General features: G+C 39.7%; 1 protein-coding gene across 5 annotated transcripts in view; it reads right to left on the bottom strand.

Annotated features, from left to right (window-relative positions):
- The window catches only part of USP49 (ubiquitin specific peptidase 49), a 62,560-nt gene that overhangs the window by 10,482 nt on the left and 33,627 nt on the right, over positions 1 to 18,451 (bottom strand). For 2 of the 5 annotated variants that reach the window (XR_016280433.1, XR_016280432.1), the window contains exons 2-6: positions 13,713 to 13,852; positions 9,112 to 10,522; positions 6,652 to 6,856; positions 2,903 to 3,011; positions 728 to 933 (exon numbers count right to left, since the gene is read on the bottom strand). Coding sequence is in view for 2 of the 5 variants with exons in the window: in XM_089514630.1 (XP_089370756.1) it covers positions 728 to 933; positions 2,903 to 3,011; positions 6,652 to 6,856; positions 9,112 to 10,494 (1,903 nt within the window). In the remaining 3 variants the exon portion in view is untranslated. Of the gene's footprint in view, positions 1 to 727; positions 934 to 2,902; positions 3,012 to 6,651; positions 6,857 to 9,111; positions 10,523 to 13,712; positions 13,853 to 18,451 lie in introns of those variants that run through there. The other 3 variants (XR_016280431.1, XM_089514630.1, XM_089514631.1) reach the window with 2 other exon arrangements.

Here is an 18,451-nt window from a genome sequence, read left to right as displayed (position 1 = left end):
AAAGATTGCTTGACACGTTAAAAGGAAATGAAAGAAGGTGTTCTGAATAATGAAGTGGATGAGGAACAGTCTCCATTCACAGTTGGTTTCTCATCAGAACAGCACTGTTTTACAGCTTGAGAAGTATGGATATCAGTTCATGGAACAATTTCATTTAATGTGGTGTTAAAACTTTAAGAAAAAGAGGCTGACTCATTGAAAACAAGGAAGCAATAAAAGTCAGTTCTGAAGCACTATAAGCAAGGGAAAGGAAGGAAAAGCAATTTCTGATCCTTAATGCTCCTAGCAAATATACAGGTTGAGTCTCACTAACCCAAAATTATAAAATCTGAAATATACCAAAATTGACCACGAGAGTGGCTGAGATAGTGGCATCAATGCTTTCTGATGGTTCATTATGCAGCAACTTTGTTTCATGCACAAAATTATTAAAACTACTGTGTATAAAATTACCTTCTAACTATGTGTATAAGGTGTATATGAAACATAAATGAATTTCATATTTAGATTTGGGTCCCATCTCCAAGACATCTCTTTATGTAATTGAAAAATCCCAAAAACTTTGAAATCCAAAACACTTCTGGAGCTCAGCATTTCAGGTAAGGGAGAGTCAACCTGTACTATTATCAATACACCATTACAGGAAACACATACATTCTAACAAACTTGGCAGATCTACAAGATGTAATAAATTTTAAAAATTCCCCTTGTAACAAGGCACACGCACCTCCCTCTGTGTTGTAGCAATATGCCGTGTAATGTCCTGAGCCAAACCCTTTCCCATGATGCATCACCACAGCCGAGAGGTCATAGACAAAGGTCTCTTTGTCAAGAGAGGAGAGAGTGTCCCTGCAGCAGTAAGGTTCCATGTTTAATACCTGGTCAAAGAGGACATGGACCCCAATCTTCTCACGGTGATTACGTCCAGACCACCTATAATTCAAACACATGCAGTCAAAGAGACTTCAAAAAATGGCACAGGAACTGGTTGTGTAGTAAAGCTATTAAAAGATTTGGAATAGTCTTGACATCCTGGGTACAGGTACAATGAAAATCATTTAAATGTTCTTTCAACTCTAGTGTAATTCACATAATATTAAGAAGGGTTACTAAAACATATTTCTACAAAACAAACAAACAAGCTTCATTTATATACCGCTTCATACCGCCTAAGCAGTGTCTAAGCGGTTTACAACTATAAGCTAATTTACCCCCAACAGTCTGGGTACTCATTTTAGCGACCTCCTTGGAAGGATGCAAGCCTGAGTCGAGCTTGAGCCCTTTTGCTGGTCTTGAACTCGCAACCTTGTGGTTTTGCAGTACAGGCATTTAACCACTGCGCCACCAGGGCTCCTAATACAGCAGTATTATCCTATGAAATACATCATGAAATCTGTTTTGTTTTTATTTTCTAACATTTTGAACTATTTTCTGAAATTCACAATCAATGGACTGCCATTTAATAAATATCTGTAATTATTCTGGAACCTGATTATGTTATCAATGTCCTAGGAAACTGTTAAAATTATTTTTTTCTCAATTAGAGACAAAAACAATTTTTTCCTCCCTTGGAAACCTAAAATGGGTAAAGCAATACTATTTAGGGGGAATAAGTTGGTTACTACAAAATTTTTTCTTACTAATAGGCCTAGCCAGCTTGATGTTATGAAATCAACTGGCTTTAAAAGGTTTCCAGAATCTACAAAGAAATGGAAATAGTGGGACAAAAAAAAAAGTAAAACTCTGAAAAAATGGAAATCTAAGGACAAGAATAGATGTATCCCCTTTAGATACATTTGGTAAGAGATGATACATTACACTGTTGAGTCTTTGCAAATCAACTGTGCAATTCATCCCAATCTGTTTTGAGGGTATAGTGGCACCTTGCCATCAGCAGGCTTGCCATCTGTAAATCTGAGCATTCGCAGCTGGCAAGCCCTGTTATCCCAAATGGCAGCATATGCAGGTGGCTGTGCTAGCAGCCATGCACACACCGTGCCACCATTAGAGTTAACAGGACTTGAGGTACCGTGGGGGTTTTTTGTATCCATGTGTGTGTGTGGGAGGGGAGGTCCAGAATGGTACCTCCTCAGATACGAAGGTTGGACTGTACTTATTAATACTTATGGTTCTGCCATTTAAAACAAGCTATTACTGGACTGCAGGGTCCTCATCCCTCAAGTATAATAGAAGTTTACTTATTTTGGTTATAATTTCATCTGTTTAACAGACATAAGCTTCAGATACATTAGAAGCAGATGTACAGTTTACAACACACCATCCCGAGAACTCTTTCCAACATAACTGGTTGTATTTTCAAACTATAGCAGTTGTTTTAGTTTCCATAGATACACATCAATTGGACTGATTCCACTGGCACTCCTAGTCAAATGGCTGAGTCAATTCCCCCCACATCTATAGCGTAGTATGACTTCAGCAGGCTTTAATGCCATGAGGTTTTTATATCCACATACATACAAACATATGTACACACATTCAATATCCTGCAGGATCCTGGCTACTCAAGAGAATTCCAGTTTACAATAGTTTAATCTATGAACAGTATCAGGAGAAAAATCAATAGGACTTGGGGGAAAAAAGCAGGGTTGTGCTTTCAGAGACACATGAAGAAATAATAGAGGATAATATGTTGTCAAAAGTATTCAATAATGAACACACAATCATTCTACTGTGTGTATCAAGTCTGTTTTACAAATAGCAGCTTTGTTTGTGATTTGCAGGAGTCCTGAGAGAATTAAAGGAAAAGCATTATTCTGTTCTTTAAAAGTAAAAGGGTATGTTATAGTGCCACTTAATAAAAGTATTCAGCAATAAAAATCTTTATCCACATCACTGTTTCAGATATAAATATGACCCCTTGTTTCCACCACATGCAATTCACCTGAATCGTTTAAGGTGCAGCCGGAGGACCTGAGGTAGTCTGTAGATCATTAACTGCTTTTTAGCTTCACTTAGTATGAGAGGTTTGGGAGAAGACTTCCGTCGTTTGCCTACATAACATTTAAGAAAGGGCAAGTTAAAATAGAAGTCTATTTACAGGTTTCTGTCTTCCGAAGGGAAATATTGAGTCTTTTCACTGCTGCAGCAGTCATCATTTAAACAGTAACAGTGGGGATAGAAATGCTATAGGAACTTCTGTTTAGATCTCCATAAACAATTGTTAGTCCTCAGTGTCATAATACTAGAATGCTGCAGGAAATCTGAAATATGTTTTATTTCTTTTTGCTAGTAGTTTTTCAGTATTGCTTTTTTTCCCCCAAAGTTATATGCTAGCAGACACATTTACCCCCTAGAAAAATGTATTTCAGAAAGTAAATTTATACAAACTGTTCAAACAGCCTTTTTAACTGAGGAGCAGTATAGAAATGCTATTCTTGTTTTGTGCCTTCAACCGTTTCCAACTTACGGCTATCCTAAGGTGACCCTATTGTGGGGTTTTCTTGGCAAATCACTTCAGATAGGATTTGCCATTGGCATCCTCTGAGGCTGAGAGTGTGATTTGCCCAAGGCCACTAGTGGATTTCAAGTCTCATTTGAAAACTGGTAGAATCATAGAATCATGGTATCCAGAGTTGTAGTCCAAGACTCAAACCACTACGCCACAGGTTCATAGAGAATTAAATAAATTTCCCTCCTACTTATCTTGCAATGATTTGAAGCATGCCTGAGCATATTTACTTCAGTGTAAATCCCATCAAACTCATTGGGGCTTACTTCCTTACTAAAAGGGAAATACTGGCGGGATACAGACGGGCAGGAGAAGACGTCTTGGAGGTGTATTCTGCTGAATACGGAGCCTCTAGACCGCCCGCCCCGGGGGCGTGGCTCAGGAGATGGGGCTTCCACATGGGGGGCAGTGAAGACACCTCACCTGGGGCCGTTTCAGACCCGGAGTTTCCAAACCGCCGCCTCGGAGGACGCTGCAAAGAGAGAGGCAGCTTCCTCACGGGCGGCCAAAAACGGGGCTTTTTTTTTCCTTTGTCGGCTGGCGGATGCGCAGCCGCAGCGCTAAGCAGCGGCGGCAGAAAGCCTATGGGCACATTTAAAGTGCCCAAGCCCCTTTAAAACTTTCGCCCCCGCTCTGCCCAAGAACAATGGTGGTCTCCTGCCAGCTGGTGATCAGCTGGTGTTGGCATCCTTGTCCGCTTGCACTTTGCCAGTGTCACCAGCATCATAGATGCCTCCTCTCCTTTGGTCCCCACGCTCTTGCTGAATCTGCAATGCACAGCCACAGCTGTCGCCGCTGCCACCGCTGTCCCCCTGCCATCCCCCATCACCTCCCTTGTACATATGTAAATATTTAAAGTTTTAGGGGTTTTTTATTGTTAGGTGAAAATGGCACAGGAATGTGTGTAGGGGTTCACTTTAAAGTCCAAACTTTCAAAGCAGCGCATGCGTACATGTTGCTCTAGGGTTAGGGTTAGGGTTAGGGTTACGAGTCTTAAAATGCGCTGCAGCTGTGCTGCAGCTTCCACACCTGCATGGCAGCTGACGCTGCAATTAAAGCCTGACTGCAAACTGCGCATGTTCCAGGACCCTGACTCATTATGCGACGCAGCAGATACGGAGCTTTTAAATGGGCAACTTAAATTAGCGGCGTAGCAATTCTGGCGTACCGGTGCAGCAGCTTACAGACGGAGCTGCGCATCAAACGGAAAAGAAGCGGAGAAAAGCAGCACCTTTTTAATGCCGCTTCTTCCCGCTTGGGGCGTGCGGGGGGCGTGTTCATGGCGGCATTCAGGTAAGGGCCGTCTGAAGGCTCTACCTTCATGACGTCATGAATACACCCCTTTTTGCCCGTCTGTATCCCGCCACTGTATTGCAGAGATGAGAGGCTAACAGCAGTATCCTACATGTGTCTACTCAGAAGTAAATCTCATCTTATTGAAAGTTGATAAAACCTTAAGACTAAGAGCAATAAAGACTGTTTGAAAAACAAACATTTTAAATTAAATATTAAAACACACACACACACACACACACACAGCACCACAAAAGTAACTACAAATAATATGCACTAAGCTTTTGAGAGCAATTAAAGGTTTGTAACATCTATGTTAACATTCCATTAAAACACACATACATATGTTTTGCATATATATAATATATTCAATAGAAAAAAGGCTTTGGGAAAAATGTGGTCCCACAAAGGAGGCTCTGTGGAAATCAAAAGTGAAAAATGCATGTGGCTGCCTTTGTAGGAAGGGGGAGACAGGAATCTATTCATTTGCATGGTGCTACTCTACTGTAAAGTGTAGGATAATGTTTTATATGAAGAAAAATGGTGATAGCTACAGTCTACAAAAAGAGGCTGGAGAGCTGCCTCTGGGGATGCTTCAGCTGGACATCCTGCACTGAGCAGTAAGTTGGACTGTATGGTCCATGAAGCCTCTTCCTGCTCTATTTCTATGACTCTTAATAAACCAACTCAATTTTGGGAGAGAGGAGAAGCATTTTATTCTTTTGATTTATATCCTGCCATATCATCAAAACAGATATGCAATTACAACTGTCTGAAAGCAGACATTCCTGAATCACCAACACAGTCACCCCTCTCGAATAATGGAGAAGAGATGGAAGTTATCTGTGTATGCAGCAGGTTAATTTGATGCAAAGGACAAATACTGAAATAAATTACACAAATTGGGTAATGTTGTTTTCTTATTCTTAAGTTGTAAAAGGAAAACACACTTCCAGACTGCTTATGTACAGACAACATCAAACATATATTTAAGCAGAACATGTCTATTTTTTTGAATATTTTTTTATTAATTTATATTAATACAATTATTGCCCCCCCCATGTGCGTTCTGTTCTGCAGAACACAAAGAGCGCACTTCGATGCAGAACAGACAACCCCGAAGATGTTGCTTGAAACTGTCTCTAAGAAAGCCAGATTGGGGCCACAGCAACCCCATGTCGTGGCCCCAATCTGCCTTTTTGCCGCTCCTTTTTGTGCCTGCAAACAGCCGGCTTTTCCCACCCCACCCCACCACAGCTTTATGGTGCTCCTGCAGCGTGTAAACGGTGCACTGCTGGAGCGTCCGAAAGCCGGCCCACATCTGGACAACCTGGAAGCTGGCTTTGTTAGCCAGTCTGTTTTGCCCCTTTCTTTCATTAAAGGGAAGTCAGTTTCTGTCAAAAAGTCTTGTTATTCATGTGTCAGTAACCCACCTAGTTAGGAGGACTTTATCTGTCTCAACAATCTGGCAGAAAAATTATACATTTCTCCCCTTGTCTGGGGGGGAGGGACATACACTGAAAAATGAGGCATTTATTTTTAGTACCAGAGAAAAATCTACGTAAAGAGTAAAAAAAAACCATTTTAAATAGTTAAATCTTTTGCAGCAGGGGTTGGCTCACCAGTTATCTTGCAACTCCCATAACCCTCACCATTTGCTATGTTGACTGTGGCTGATGGGAGGCCAAAGACTTTTGGAGGGCCACAATTGCCCACCTCTGCTTTCACTTTGTGGTGTTCAGAATCCATGCTGGAATATATAACAATTATTTCTGAACTTATAAATGAAAATTTAAGAACCATGAAAGGAGCACAAGCATACAGGCACATCTCTCATGAGATACAATGAAAAGTTAAATGTTCAAGTCACAGAACAGTACTTTACTTACTGTTGCACTGGTCACATGCATAAATCCTCCCTTCCAAAGCTTCTGTTTCTGTGAATTTGGCCAACATTTCAGTCAGCCTGCACTCCATCTGATTAACAGGCACAATCCCTTTGTTGATGGAGTGATAGCGTTCAGGAAATTCCAGGGAGAGATCCCAGAAGGGTTCCACAGTATTGGATTTATAGTTACATGTTATACAGGTGACCTAGCAGAAAAACAATTATTAAGACATTTTTTGTACACTTACAGCACAGACATTCTTGTGAGACATTGCAAGGCCAGTGGCAACCAAGACAGTGTGGTGTGTTTGTGGTTTGACTGTCCCAAATCTGAAACCATCGGTAAGATAGAGGCTGTGCTTTGAAAGAGATAGGTACATCTTGAAAATAATTTCTCTTATGTGATTTGACCTTCTTTTGTACAATGCACTAAATATAAAGATGTCACAACTATTTTCATTACATTCAGTTATATACCAGAATTATGATTTATGAATAGCATTTGTACAAAAAATATTACTAAGGATTCTGTGTGGTACGAGAGGAAGTCAATGGCATGGGGGTGGGGGGAGGTTGACACCATGAGTTACCACACTGGTTGACACCAACCTTAATGATGCCACTATTTCAGTTTATTTATATGTGCAGAGATATTTTATTTTGTACAGTCTCAGTACTGTAATGCTATTCTATGGGTAATATTGGTTCTTGTCACTTGTTTTACAAACAGTAACAGATGTAAATTATTTAATTTGCCTCATCAAATGTATGAAAGTAAGAGTCACAAAGCAACAGAACTCTGGTTCATACACAACTCCAAATCAAGGACTAGCATTACTAGAGTGAACATCAAGCTTAGCTTCTACACTATACTTCAAGTTCCATTCTGACTTCCAGTGCTAGACAACCCATAATTTGTTGATCTGGAAGCAATAACATGAACCAGAAAGTCAGGAAGGAAAATAGAGTTGATGAAGATAAGGTGGAGCCTGAAATCCTATGGTATGATATTATACAACAAGCCGACCAAATTCTAGCTCAAAGACTCTGAAATAAGGATAATAAAATTACGATACTTTGAAAAACAAGGAGAGGACAGATTTTTTTTTTAATGCAGGAGTCCTTAGTGATTAAAAAGTAAATTCTGCCTCATTATGCCTCAAAATTCTGTTGGCACAATTGTTGCTGTTGTTAACTGCCCTCAAGCTGGAGTGTGTCCAAAGGAGGGCGACTAAAATGGTGGAGGGTCTGGAAACCATGCCCTATGAGGAGAGACTTAGGGAGCTGGGTATGTTTAGCTTGGAGAAGAGACAGTTAAGAGGTGATATGATAGCCCTGAATAAGTATTTGAAGGGGTGTCATATTGAGGATAGAGCAAGCTTGTTTTTTGCAGCTCTAGAGAGTAGGAAACAAAACAATGGATGCAAGCTACAGAAAAAGAGATTCCACCTCAACATTATGAAGAACTTCCTGACAGTAAGAGCTGTTTGACAGTGGAACACACTCCCTCAAAGAGTGGTAGAATCTCCTTCTTTGGACGTCTTTAAACAGAGGCTGGATGGCCTGAATTCGGGGTGCTTTGATTATGAGTTCCTGAATGGCAGGAGGTTGGACTGGATGGCCCTTGTGGTCTCTTGCAACCCTATGATTCTAAGTCAGACTCAACTCATGGCAACCCTGTGGATGAGACATCTTCAGGACTTCCTGTTCTCAACTGCTCTGCATACCTTCTAGTGGCATAGCCTACTTAATCGAGTCTATTCATCTTGTATGCAGTCTACTTCTTTTTCTCCAGCCTCTACCTTTCCCAAGCATTACTGTCTTTTCTAGGGAGTCATGCCTTCTCATGATGTGACCAAAGTATGACAGCTTCAATTAAGCCTTCCTTTATATAAGTTTTAATAATATTATTTTTTTAAACTTATATAAAATAGACAAGGACACCCAAAGGAGGAGGGGGAAATAGTGGTACATTACTGGATATAGAATGTCTTGTCAAAAATAAGTTTTATATTTAAATGACAGATTGACATTCCCAACTGTATTCAGAATATTCAGTATAAATAAATCTTAAAAATGCTTACATTCTACTGCTAGCAGCAGAACTTCTCAGTCCTTCACCTTTGGCTACGTTTTGCCCCCTCTTGAGTGAAATTCTGAGTAGGCAGGTAGGAAAAGGGTACAATAGTTCTCCAACAGTCTTATGCTAACCTAAAAGCCTACCAACTCTAGAAAAACAAAAACAATTGGAGGGCAGGGCTGGAGGCCCATGCAACCATGTGTAGTTTGGTCCTCACAGTCTTACTGGAAACATATACTGAAAATGCCAGCTTTCCTCAAAAGAGAAAAATTGTAACAGATTACCCTTTTGTAAAATACACACAAGAATACTGAGTTGTTCAAAAATATTGCCACAGAAAATGTACAGTTTTAACAAAAGCAATAGTGTGTAAATGCATACCTGACTGAGCAGCTGCCCATGAAAAATTGTGTTCACCACTTTCAGGACTTGCTTGGTGAGCTTCCTCTGTGAAAAAGGGATGAGGATCCTGCGTTTTGTTCCTTCAGATTCCAGCTCCTGCTGCACTTTGTCTAACAATTCACAGAGAAATTCCTGAGCATCTTGCTGGTCATAACCTCGAAAAGCTGGAATCAGACTCCAAACAGAATGCAGCATGGCAAAAGGAGACACTGAAGCCCACTTCCCAGACCACATGACTCTGAAAAGTGTATGCAGTTCATGACAGAGAGAGATGTGCTTTGAACTTGGCTCCTTGGGCTGTGTTAGTTCTAAACTTTTGCTTATTGAGGACCCGCCATTTAAGCCAGCTGGCAGGCTCTGCCTGCCATAAGACCCCAGTTGATCATTCTTCCCTGACTCAGTAGGAGCAGGCCCGCTGAGCAGCTTTCCAGACATTCTAGACTTTCCATTCACGGTCTTAGCTAAGAGTTCTTCAGTTTCACACAGCTCCAGCGTCAAAAAACATTCTCTAAACTTCTGGAGGTGACTTAATACTTGAAGGATAGAATTCATGTAACATGTATTTCCTAGATTCTTTAGTCCAGTCACACCAGGAGTCATGAGAGGCTTCCGCCGGATGGAATAGAACTGTTTGAATTTGCTACTCTGTATTCGTCTTGAGGTAGGGGAACTTGCTTCCATGTCTCTGAACTTTCGAGGAATCAGATTCTCTCTGCGAATATGTGACAAAAGCCTGGCACTTTTTCTTGGAGGAGTACTTGCGAGTTCCTCCAACAATCTCCGCTTCATCTCTTGACGCCGCTGCCTGGCCATTTCTTTCTTCCTCTCTAGTTCTTCCATTTGTTTCTTTTGTTCTAGTTTTTGCTGGCCTCTAGAACTCTTATCAAACCAAGTTCGCAGTGCTTTTGCTAGCAATGATTGCCGTCTATACCAAAGGGCTGTAAGCATCTTAGGCTGTCCCTGAGGGGCCCTCTGATGGTTGCAAACATCCTCCCCCAAAGCCATTGACCGCAGCGTCCTCCCACTTCTAGCAGATGGGTCATGCTTCTGACTTTTAATTGCAGATAGAGAACTTCTTAGTAATTTCAAGTCACCCTCGGGATTATCATTCAATACATAGTCTTCACAAAGATAACAAAAGACATAGAGATCATTTACTTCCATTGCCAAAGGATGTCTGGTTTCTTCAAAGTGTTTAAGTGCATGGTCTTCAATATATCTTCCACAGGCCACATGGGAACATTTCAGGCAAGCCCAAATGGATTCTGTGGTGTTGCAGTCCATGCAGTGCCACTTCTGGGGGTTCAGAATAGAATGGTCCTGGGCAAGTCGTAGCCGCCCAACATGTTTGCATCTATCCATTTCTTACATAAAGCTCCACTGCTTTAACCTTGAAAAACAGATAGGAAAGAACTCAAGCATTGTATGCATTTTTTAAAAAAAAGATACAATCATATAGATAGCCCACAAAACAAAAACAAAGCAAAATATACATGCCCTAGGTGTACTGCAAAGTATCACTTATCTACAGCCGAAAGTTGAATACATTGTATTTAAAAAGCAGTGGGAAGAGGGACTGAACCAGATTAAACTCTCACATATTACTTAGTCAGTGCAAGCTTTCTTTCAATGGAAGAAGGAAAGGAAAGAAGGAATTTTAAAAATAATTTGAGCTATCAGGATTTCATCTGGCTGGTAGGAAAAAACCAATAAAATAGGAAGATATTTATTTATTGAATCATAGAGTTGAAGAGACCACAAGGGCCATCCACTCCAACTCCCTGCCATGCAGAAACTCTCAATCAAAGCATACCCGACAGATGGCCATTTAAAGACTTCCAAGGAGGGAAGTCTTGAGCTTGCTTCTTCCCACTTTTTAAAATTATCCCACCTTGAAAACTCCCATCAGTTAAAAATAGTTAACGGTTAATTGAAAAGTTAAAAATAGACCAAATTCCTATTTAAAATATGAAGCTGACAAATACAGAGGTGGGCTTGTGGATCTATTGCCACAGAATGATTTTCTATTCCATTCTCAATTGTATGGCAGCTTCTACCTCAGCTGCTCCAAGTCGTATGTGAGTTCTCAAAGAATTAAACAGACCTGCAGATCTTATCTACTAGTTGTCCCTGGATGAAGCAGTTGTTGCCAATAATGATATAAAACAGATATATTTCATAATGACAAATTATATCTGAAGTATGCATGGTACATTTTGTTCTCACCTTTCCACACATTACTGACACAATTTTGGGCTTTTTTATTTTTTGTTGTTGTCATGTGTCTTCAAGTCAGCTCCAATTGTGGATGACCCTATCATTTGTTAGTCTTATTTCTAGCACAGAACTGGGTGTTTTGCATCTAAATAATTTCCCTGTCTGCATACAAATGAAAATTCAGCTTCATTTGGGTTGTAATGCTAAACTATGGTGAATGAATCTTGGTTTCAACAACTTCTCTCTTTCTCCTCATGCTTTGGCATGGCTGTGGAGGAGGAGATTGGAACTTTTCACTAACCACATTAGTCTTGGCTTAATAAATTGCAAAATGTACAAGACTTTGTACTTAGCATATCATGATTTTTTAAAAAAACCTTCAGGACTGATCTCAGGAGAAACCAGTTTTGTATAACATGACAGCAGAAGCTATCAATTTACCCTAATTAATAAACTGATAGCTTCCATATTCTAGTACATCAATTAACCCATATTCAGACTAGTTTATCAACTCTATAAAAATTAAATATTTATTTTAAGAAATATTAGTGAACAACCCATTGGAAGTATGAGGGAGTGACAAAACTCACTGAATGGGTATTTGAATTACTGGTACAATGGCCCCATCCTATATGTGGGAGATTTGTCCCCCCCCCCTCGCGTATGGGAAAAACCAAGTAAGGCTAAACCTTTATTTGCTATGGCGGTACGTTCCTGTCCTCTGCAGCTTGCCATACACGTAAGCTCAAATCATATGTGGGCACACTGTGTATGTATATATCTATATGTGTGTGTGTATCAAGTTTTCAAGATCTTACAAACAACATGAAGTTACACTATAATTAAGTAATGACTGTCTCTATATTTAATCCTAGTTTATTTTGTGGTTAAACATGAAATAACAACATTTTAAGTTCTTCTGTATGTTGGCATATTTTTATCCAATATAACCAAAAACATATTGTCTCTTATACAATTCAAATCAGCAGCTAACTAAAATCATGAGATGTTGTCTCAGCAGGATGTAACTATCAATTTAACGTCCTTTAATATTAATGAGAATAATAAAGATATGGCCACACTGAAAGTAGCCCCCTAGACACCAAGGATAGATTACCTATTTAGGAGAACTGTGATCAATAGGCCACATATAGCTTTCAATGTATATTACTTGCAGCCCACAGTTGCCCTAACTGACTCCTAAAATTCCCCTCCATGCATATTTTCTCTAGCACCTTTTTTCTCTTAGGTTCTAAAATAGATGCTTGGTATTACCATGGGGCCTTGTTATCTGCTGGGGATTTGGTTTTAGGACCTGCCCCCACACCGCACGCCCCCTGTGGATGCCTAAATCTGTGCATATTCAAGTCCCATACAGTGGTATAGTAAAATGGGGCTCCCTATGTAAAATGACAAGATCAAGGTTTACTTTTGGGAATTTATACATTTTTAAAATATTTCCAAGCCATGGATGGTTGCATCTGTGAATAAAGAATCTGTGAATATGGAGGGCTGACTGTATGGTCCACCAAACTCTTTTATTAATATGTTTGAGCGAACCCATGGAGTACAGTGGGCTAGAGTGCTAAGACCCTCTAGGCCAGGAGTGGGCAATTGTAGTGGGTCCTGGGGTGATTCCCCCCCCCCCTTAAAACTGTTTGGGGAGCCATATGGACTCACATAAATGCCTCCCTAAACCAGAACTAGTCCAAATATAACTTCTGATCCAGAAAAAAAATCTTGTTTGTTAAATAATAAGCAGTGCAGACAAGTTGAGAAACCTATCCAAAAGATTACCATTTCTTCAGGCTAATAGAAGAGGCAATTAAACTCTTCTTTAGAAAAAGGGAAGTCCAGATATTGTGGAGGAATCTACGACCACAAAATGGGTCCAGGACTGTACTCTGATAACTCTCCTCTAACCCCTTGTGATTTCCCCCCTCAAAAATGTTACTTAGAGAGAAACCATGAAGTAAGCTGGACTACTGCAGTTACTGCTCCTTTCCTAGAAGGGACCGTAAAAGCTTTACTGCCTGGAAAAGGGAGGTTTAAATTTGCAATGAGAAGAAAAGTAAGATGCATATGCATCTCTGTCTGTCCCATGGTGGGGAAATGAGAGATTGTAAGAAACACTGCAGGGAGGGGGAAGCTCTGTGGAAGAGGTGGGCCTCTGCAGCCCTACATATCACTGGCACTGGCTAAGCCTGCTGCTGGGATGCTCCCCCAGACTATCTACCAACACATTGCCTATCCCACATATGCTAACTTCACAAACAGGCAGGATATCTGTTGCTCAGGGGAAATGCTGGAGAGAAAGAGAGAGAGAGAGAGAAAGAGAGAGAGAGAGAGAAGGAAATACTTACCGATTCATATTTAAATACTCTCCCAACTCAATGACCACAGGCTGGAACATCCCCATTTCAATCAATAGAGGCTCCAACCGTTATGGAATTTAATCTCAATTTATATCTTCATCAGAAAAAGGCAATGCAACAAAAAAGCCCTGAAAAAGAAAATAATCTTGTAAAATATACATAAACAAAGCCCAGGCTATGTAATTTTAGAATCTGAATAATTCATCTAGTGAAAGAACTACTGTAGATAATATATTTTAATGGATGAAAACTAATTAGATGTCATAATAAAAAACATACCACCGATGAAGAAATGTTAAATTAAAAAAGGCACTCTTGATTTTCCTTTGTTCTAGAACTTTATAGAATACTCTAATCTTATATAGTTGATTCATTGTACAACTTCTAATGAACTACTTATCATATTGCAAAGCAAAAGCTAAAGACACCCCCCCAGACACAAAATGCACATGTTAAACTACTTTGATTTGGGATGATGAGGAAATAGATTTTCATGGAAAAATGCATTAGGTTTGCTTCCCATAGGATTTCAGAACATGCTTTTCTAACATACAAATATAAAGCAATATGATATAACTTATCAATGAAATTATATTAAAGTGTAAATGACCATATTTATGAAAGTCAATTGACAAGGAATCATTTGTCTGAATGCAATAAAATATTTGTATTAGCAATGCCAGCACAAGCCACAGTTTCAGAATCCTTGTGAAACACACATTGTTACAGATGTGCTTGATGCTAATTGCTAATGAAAAGAATTCCCACACACCAATAATATCTGTGAGTATGTACTAAATCATTCCTCACACTCTTCTCTGCTCACAGTTAAGGAAGGCTCTCTTTTCCTGGAGGATCCTTTTGTCCTGGAAGCAATCCAAGTTATCCTCTGACATTTAAACCCATGGGGAATCTTTCTATTTGCATGTCTTTGGCCTCCCACTAAGCAGATTTCAATAGGTATGACATCACTGAGATGGGGTTGGCCAGGGGTGCCTGCCTTGAGAACTTTCCATGAATTTTAGCAAAGAACAAAGAAGTCACATGGGATCTTGGAGTGAAGGGGGGAAGAAGGAAAAGGGAGACAAATAAGGAACTCCCCAGAAAGATTATCTGGGGGAGGGAGAAGTGTTTTGCTCTTTCATGACCACTTCTACAACAAATATTTGGGCCACACATCAGGCATGACTTATACATGTACTAAAAACTGATTGAGAACTTCGAATATATCAAGAAACTGGAATACATCCACTGAAGTCTGTGTCTTATCATCCCCCAACTGAAATAAAACCTAACTACACAGAATGGCATCTGTCTCACATCTCCTTTCAGCCATTCTCCCTCTCACACCATTCTTCCCCTGGTCCTCCCCCCCCCCCGCCCCAATTGTTAAAAGTAAGCAGTATAAGTACTCAGAACTAGGGGTTTCTTTTTTGCATATGCTGCTGTGTAAAATACAATATACACTGGGGATGCTACAAAACCCTAGTGACCACAGTTGAACATGACTGCCTCTTAAGAAAATCAGGTGAAGCAGAATTTTTTGGTTCATAGACTAAATAAAGCCTGCTTCTAAGATAAAAAAAATAGGCATCAAACATCAGCAATCAGATGAGTATGAACAACATACTTTCATGTACATGGAGCTTTTTCCCCAGACCCTTTCCAAAAGGTTCAGACATGTACAGCAGTCACAGCAATAGTAAAACATCAAGAGAGTGCATCATTGAGTATTCCTGTTTCAACATCAGTGGTGTACAACTACACCAAGTTATCTATCTGTGCATTTAAAGCCAAAAGATTGATTTTAAAAAAATCTCCACACAAACCAGCAAAAAACATAAGGAGAAAAAAAAAATAAGAAGTTGTCATTTGCCCGTGCTATTTAACTTGATAATTATGATTCCAAAAAGCTTGTGGTGATGTGACAGAAGTTGTAAATCGTAAAGATAGTCAAAATTGTTCAGTCTTCACATATGTGAATAGTAACACAAAGATTATATACTGTACTTACAACTATCAAAAAGTATATGAAATCATTCATGAGTCAGAGAAAGTGAATAGAAAACAGCTCTTGCCCCTTCCCCCCTCACTTTGTTCCACTTTATCTAAGGCACTTAACACCACTAGATAACCAGACTGAATTTATATTCCGACCTTCCGCCAAAGAGCTCAGAGTAGATCCTTTTACCCCTCAGCCACTCTGTTCAGTAGATATCATTGAGACAGTGTGGTTTGCTTACGGCTATTTTGGGTGCTTTATAGCTGAGAAGAGATATGAACAAGGGTTTCACAACTTAAACCTAGTATTATAAATACTACTTCATATCAGATCATATAACAGTAATGGTAATTCTGGCCACTACAGTAAGATTCTTGTTTTCTGATCCCAAAACGTAAGATGGAGAATGTGTGGGGAGTGTGTTTATACAGAAATCTTGTCTTTTCAAACCTGGACAGCCAATTCCAGAGATAATTCTTATCACCACTCAGTTTGATCTGTCCTGATGCCTGAAACCAAATCAAATACACAAGGACAAAAATATAGCTTGCTCTAATATAGTGATCAATCTTTTCTGTCCTTTAATAAAATATGCCAAAAGAAGAGTCACAAACTAGTTTTGCATACACGTTAGTTAAAAATATTTTTAACCTGCCCTATATCAAAGATCTTAGAGTGGCTTACAAATAGCATTAAAACAACTTAAACACTTTAAAACAATAAAATAATTAAATAACTTAAGCCATATTAAATAATAATAATAATAATTTGTTTTATTTATATACCGCTATTCCAAAGATCATAGCGGTGAACAGCAAGTAAGCTAATGAGTAAGTAAGCTAATTTGCCCCCCAACAGTCTGGGTACTCATTTTAGCGACCTCGGAAGGATGCAAGCCTGAGTCGAGCTTGGGCCCTTTTGCTGGTCTTGAACTCGCAACAATAAACACCAACAATAAGCTAAAAACAGATGTTAAAGTTTCAAAAACAATTTACAACTATGTTTGGAATGAATTAACGAAGTCCAAAAGCTTTGATGAACAGCTAAGTTTTAACTTGGCGCCTAAATAATGTGAGTGTTGATACAAGTTGGGCTCGGAGGGCTTGAGTAGTATATAGGCTAATGAACTTTCAAAGAATTATGACCATATAATAGGATACTATAGGTTGGGTCTCTTCTATTCAAAATTCTGAAATATAAAAATACAAAATCCAGAACTTCTAGAGATACAAGTCCTATAATATGGACATTTGTGAGGCTGGGGAGGGAAACGAGACTAGAGACAGACATGAATAAATGACCAAGAGAACTGCCACTGCCATAAAAGGTTGATGTGAGTGGCTGGAGATCTCCTGTACAGTGAACAGGTCGGAGAGAGGTGGTTAGAGACAGCAAGTTGGATTTTGAGCTGCCCATCAGTTCAGAGGCTGCTGCTGCTGCGACTTCTCTTTTGCCAGCTGCTTGCCTCCTCTCATCACAGCCCCAATCAGTGGAAAGTTCACTCTATTTTTCATGCATTTTTTGTAGGTTTTTGAAATCTCATCTCTCTCTCTTGCTTCTTCAGTCCACAAATACTGCACAAATACTGATTACTGTACAGGAAATCTCTGGGAAGCCACCAGGTTCTGCCTTCAAGCCACTGTGAGCAGCACTCTTGGTCATTCGTTTGCTAGGCAGAATCAGGCAGCTGACAAACATTCCAAAATTACAAAATATGCGAAATCCAACACACTTTAGGTCTCAAGCATTTTGGATATGGGAGAAACAACCTGTAATAATGTGTAGACCAAATTTAACTGTCCACTTATCTACATCCCAATATACTGATTAACTTCTCTATTTCTCTAGCTATTCTGTTGCTGCAGTTCTTAAGCAAAACATAGGATAAATATTCAGATCATTTCTATGTTTACCTGTTGTCTCATAAGCATCACCCTTCTACAACCACTTCAAGGACTATTTCCCACATTAGGCAGGGCAAATGTTTATTTGCCATCCACCAATCCTAGCTGCAGGCACAAGAACATCCCAATATACTGTACATACTTCATGAAATGGCTACAGCTAAATCACAGAGGATATCCAAGCCTGTCTGTTCTGTAAAATAATCTGTCTTCAAATCACAAGAGACCCAATCTGTACCTCTGTTATGCCCCTTTAACTACTGGGGGGTAGGGAGGAGGTATAATTGCCATGGGGAGGATAAAATTTCCTTTCCTAACTGTATTCAAGGATTCCTACATGGTTTCCTTTTCCAGTTCTCTCCACCATGTGGCTACACTTCTAATCAAAGAGGGCAGTCTGGTGTCTGACTCCATACTACACTCGCTTTGTTTACTTGGGCTGTCTAACTAGATCCACACATGTGATGCCTGCAAGCAGGATCTGTCTAACTGCTTGCTCCTCTTCCACCATCTATTTAGTTTTATCAGATAATCTCTTCTGTCAATCATTCCAAAGGTTCCTGCTGGTTTAACATCTATGTACACTTTCTGAACCAAATAGCTTCACAAACTCCTTTAAAATGTAACTTGCTCTCCAATGGGGAAATCTTAGGATCCATGTGGTTTTTGGATCTTAAACTCTAATAAGAGAATGAACAAAGTATGTATGTGTGCATGCATGAAGACAGCACAAATAACTATTACACAAGTGAGGTCTTTTATGGCTGGAAGTTATGCTGTAATGCTCGAGGTACATGTGAGCCAGAGAGAGTCTGATCCGT

Source organism: Sceloporus occidentalis, unplaced genomic scaffold, assembly GCF_023333645.1.
Source record: "Sceloporus occidentalis isolate IW3139 unplaced genomic scaffold, rSceOcc1.0.p SCAF_3, whole genome shotgun sequence".
NCBI lineage: Eukaryota > Metazoa > Chordata > Lepidosauria > Squamata > Phrynosomatidae > Sceloporus > Sceloporus occidentalis.
Note: the sequence above shows the minus strand (reverse complement) of the source record. Positions and strands in the feature narration are given on the sequence as shown.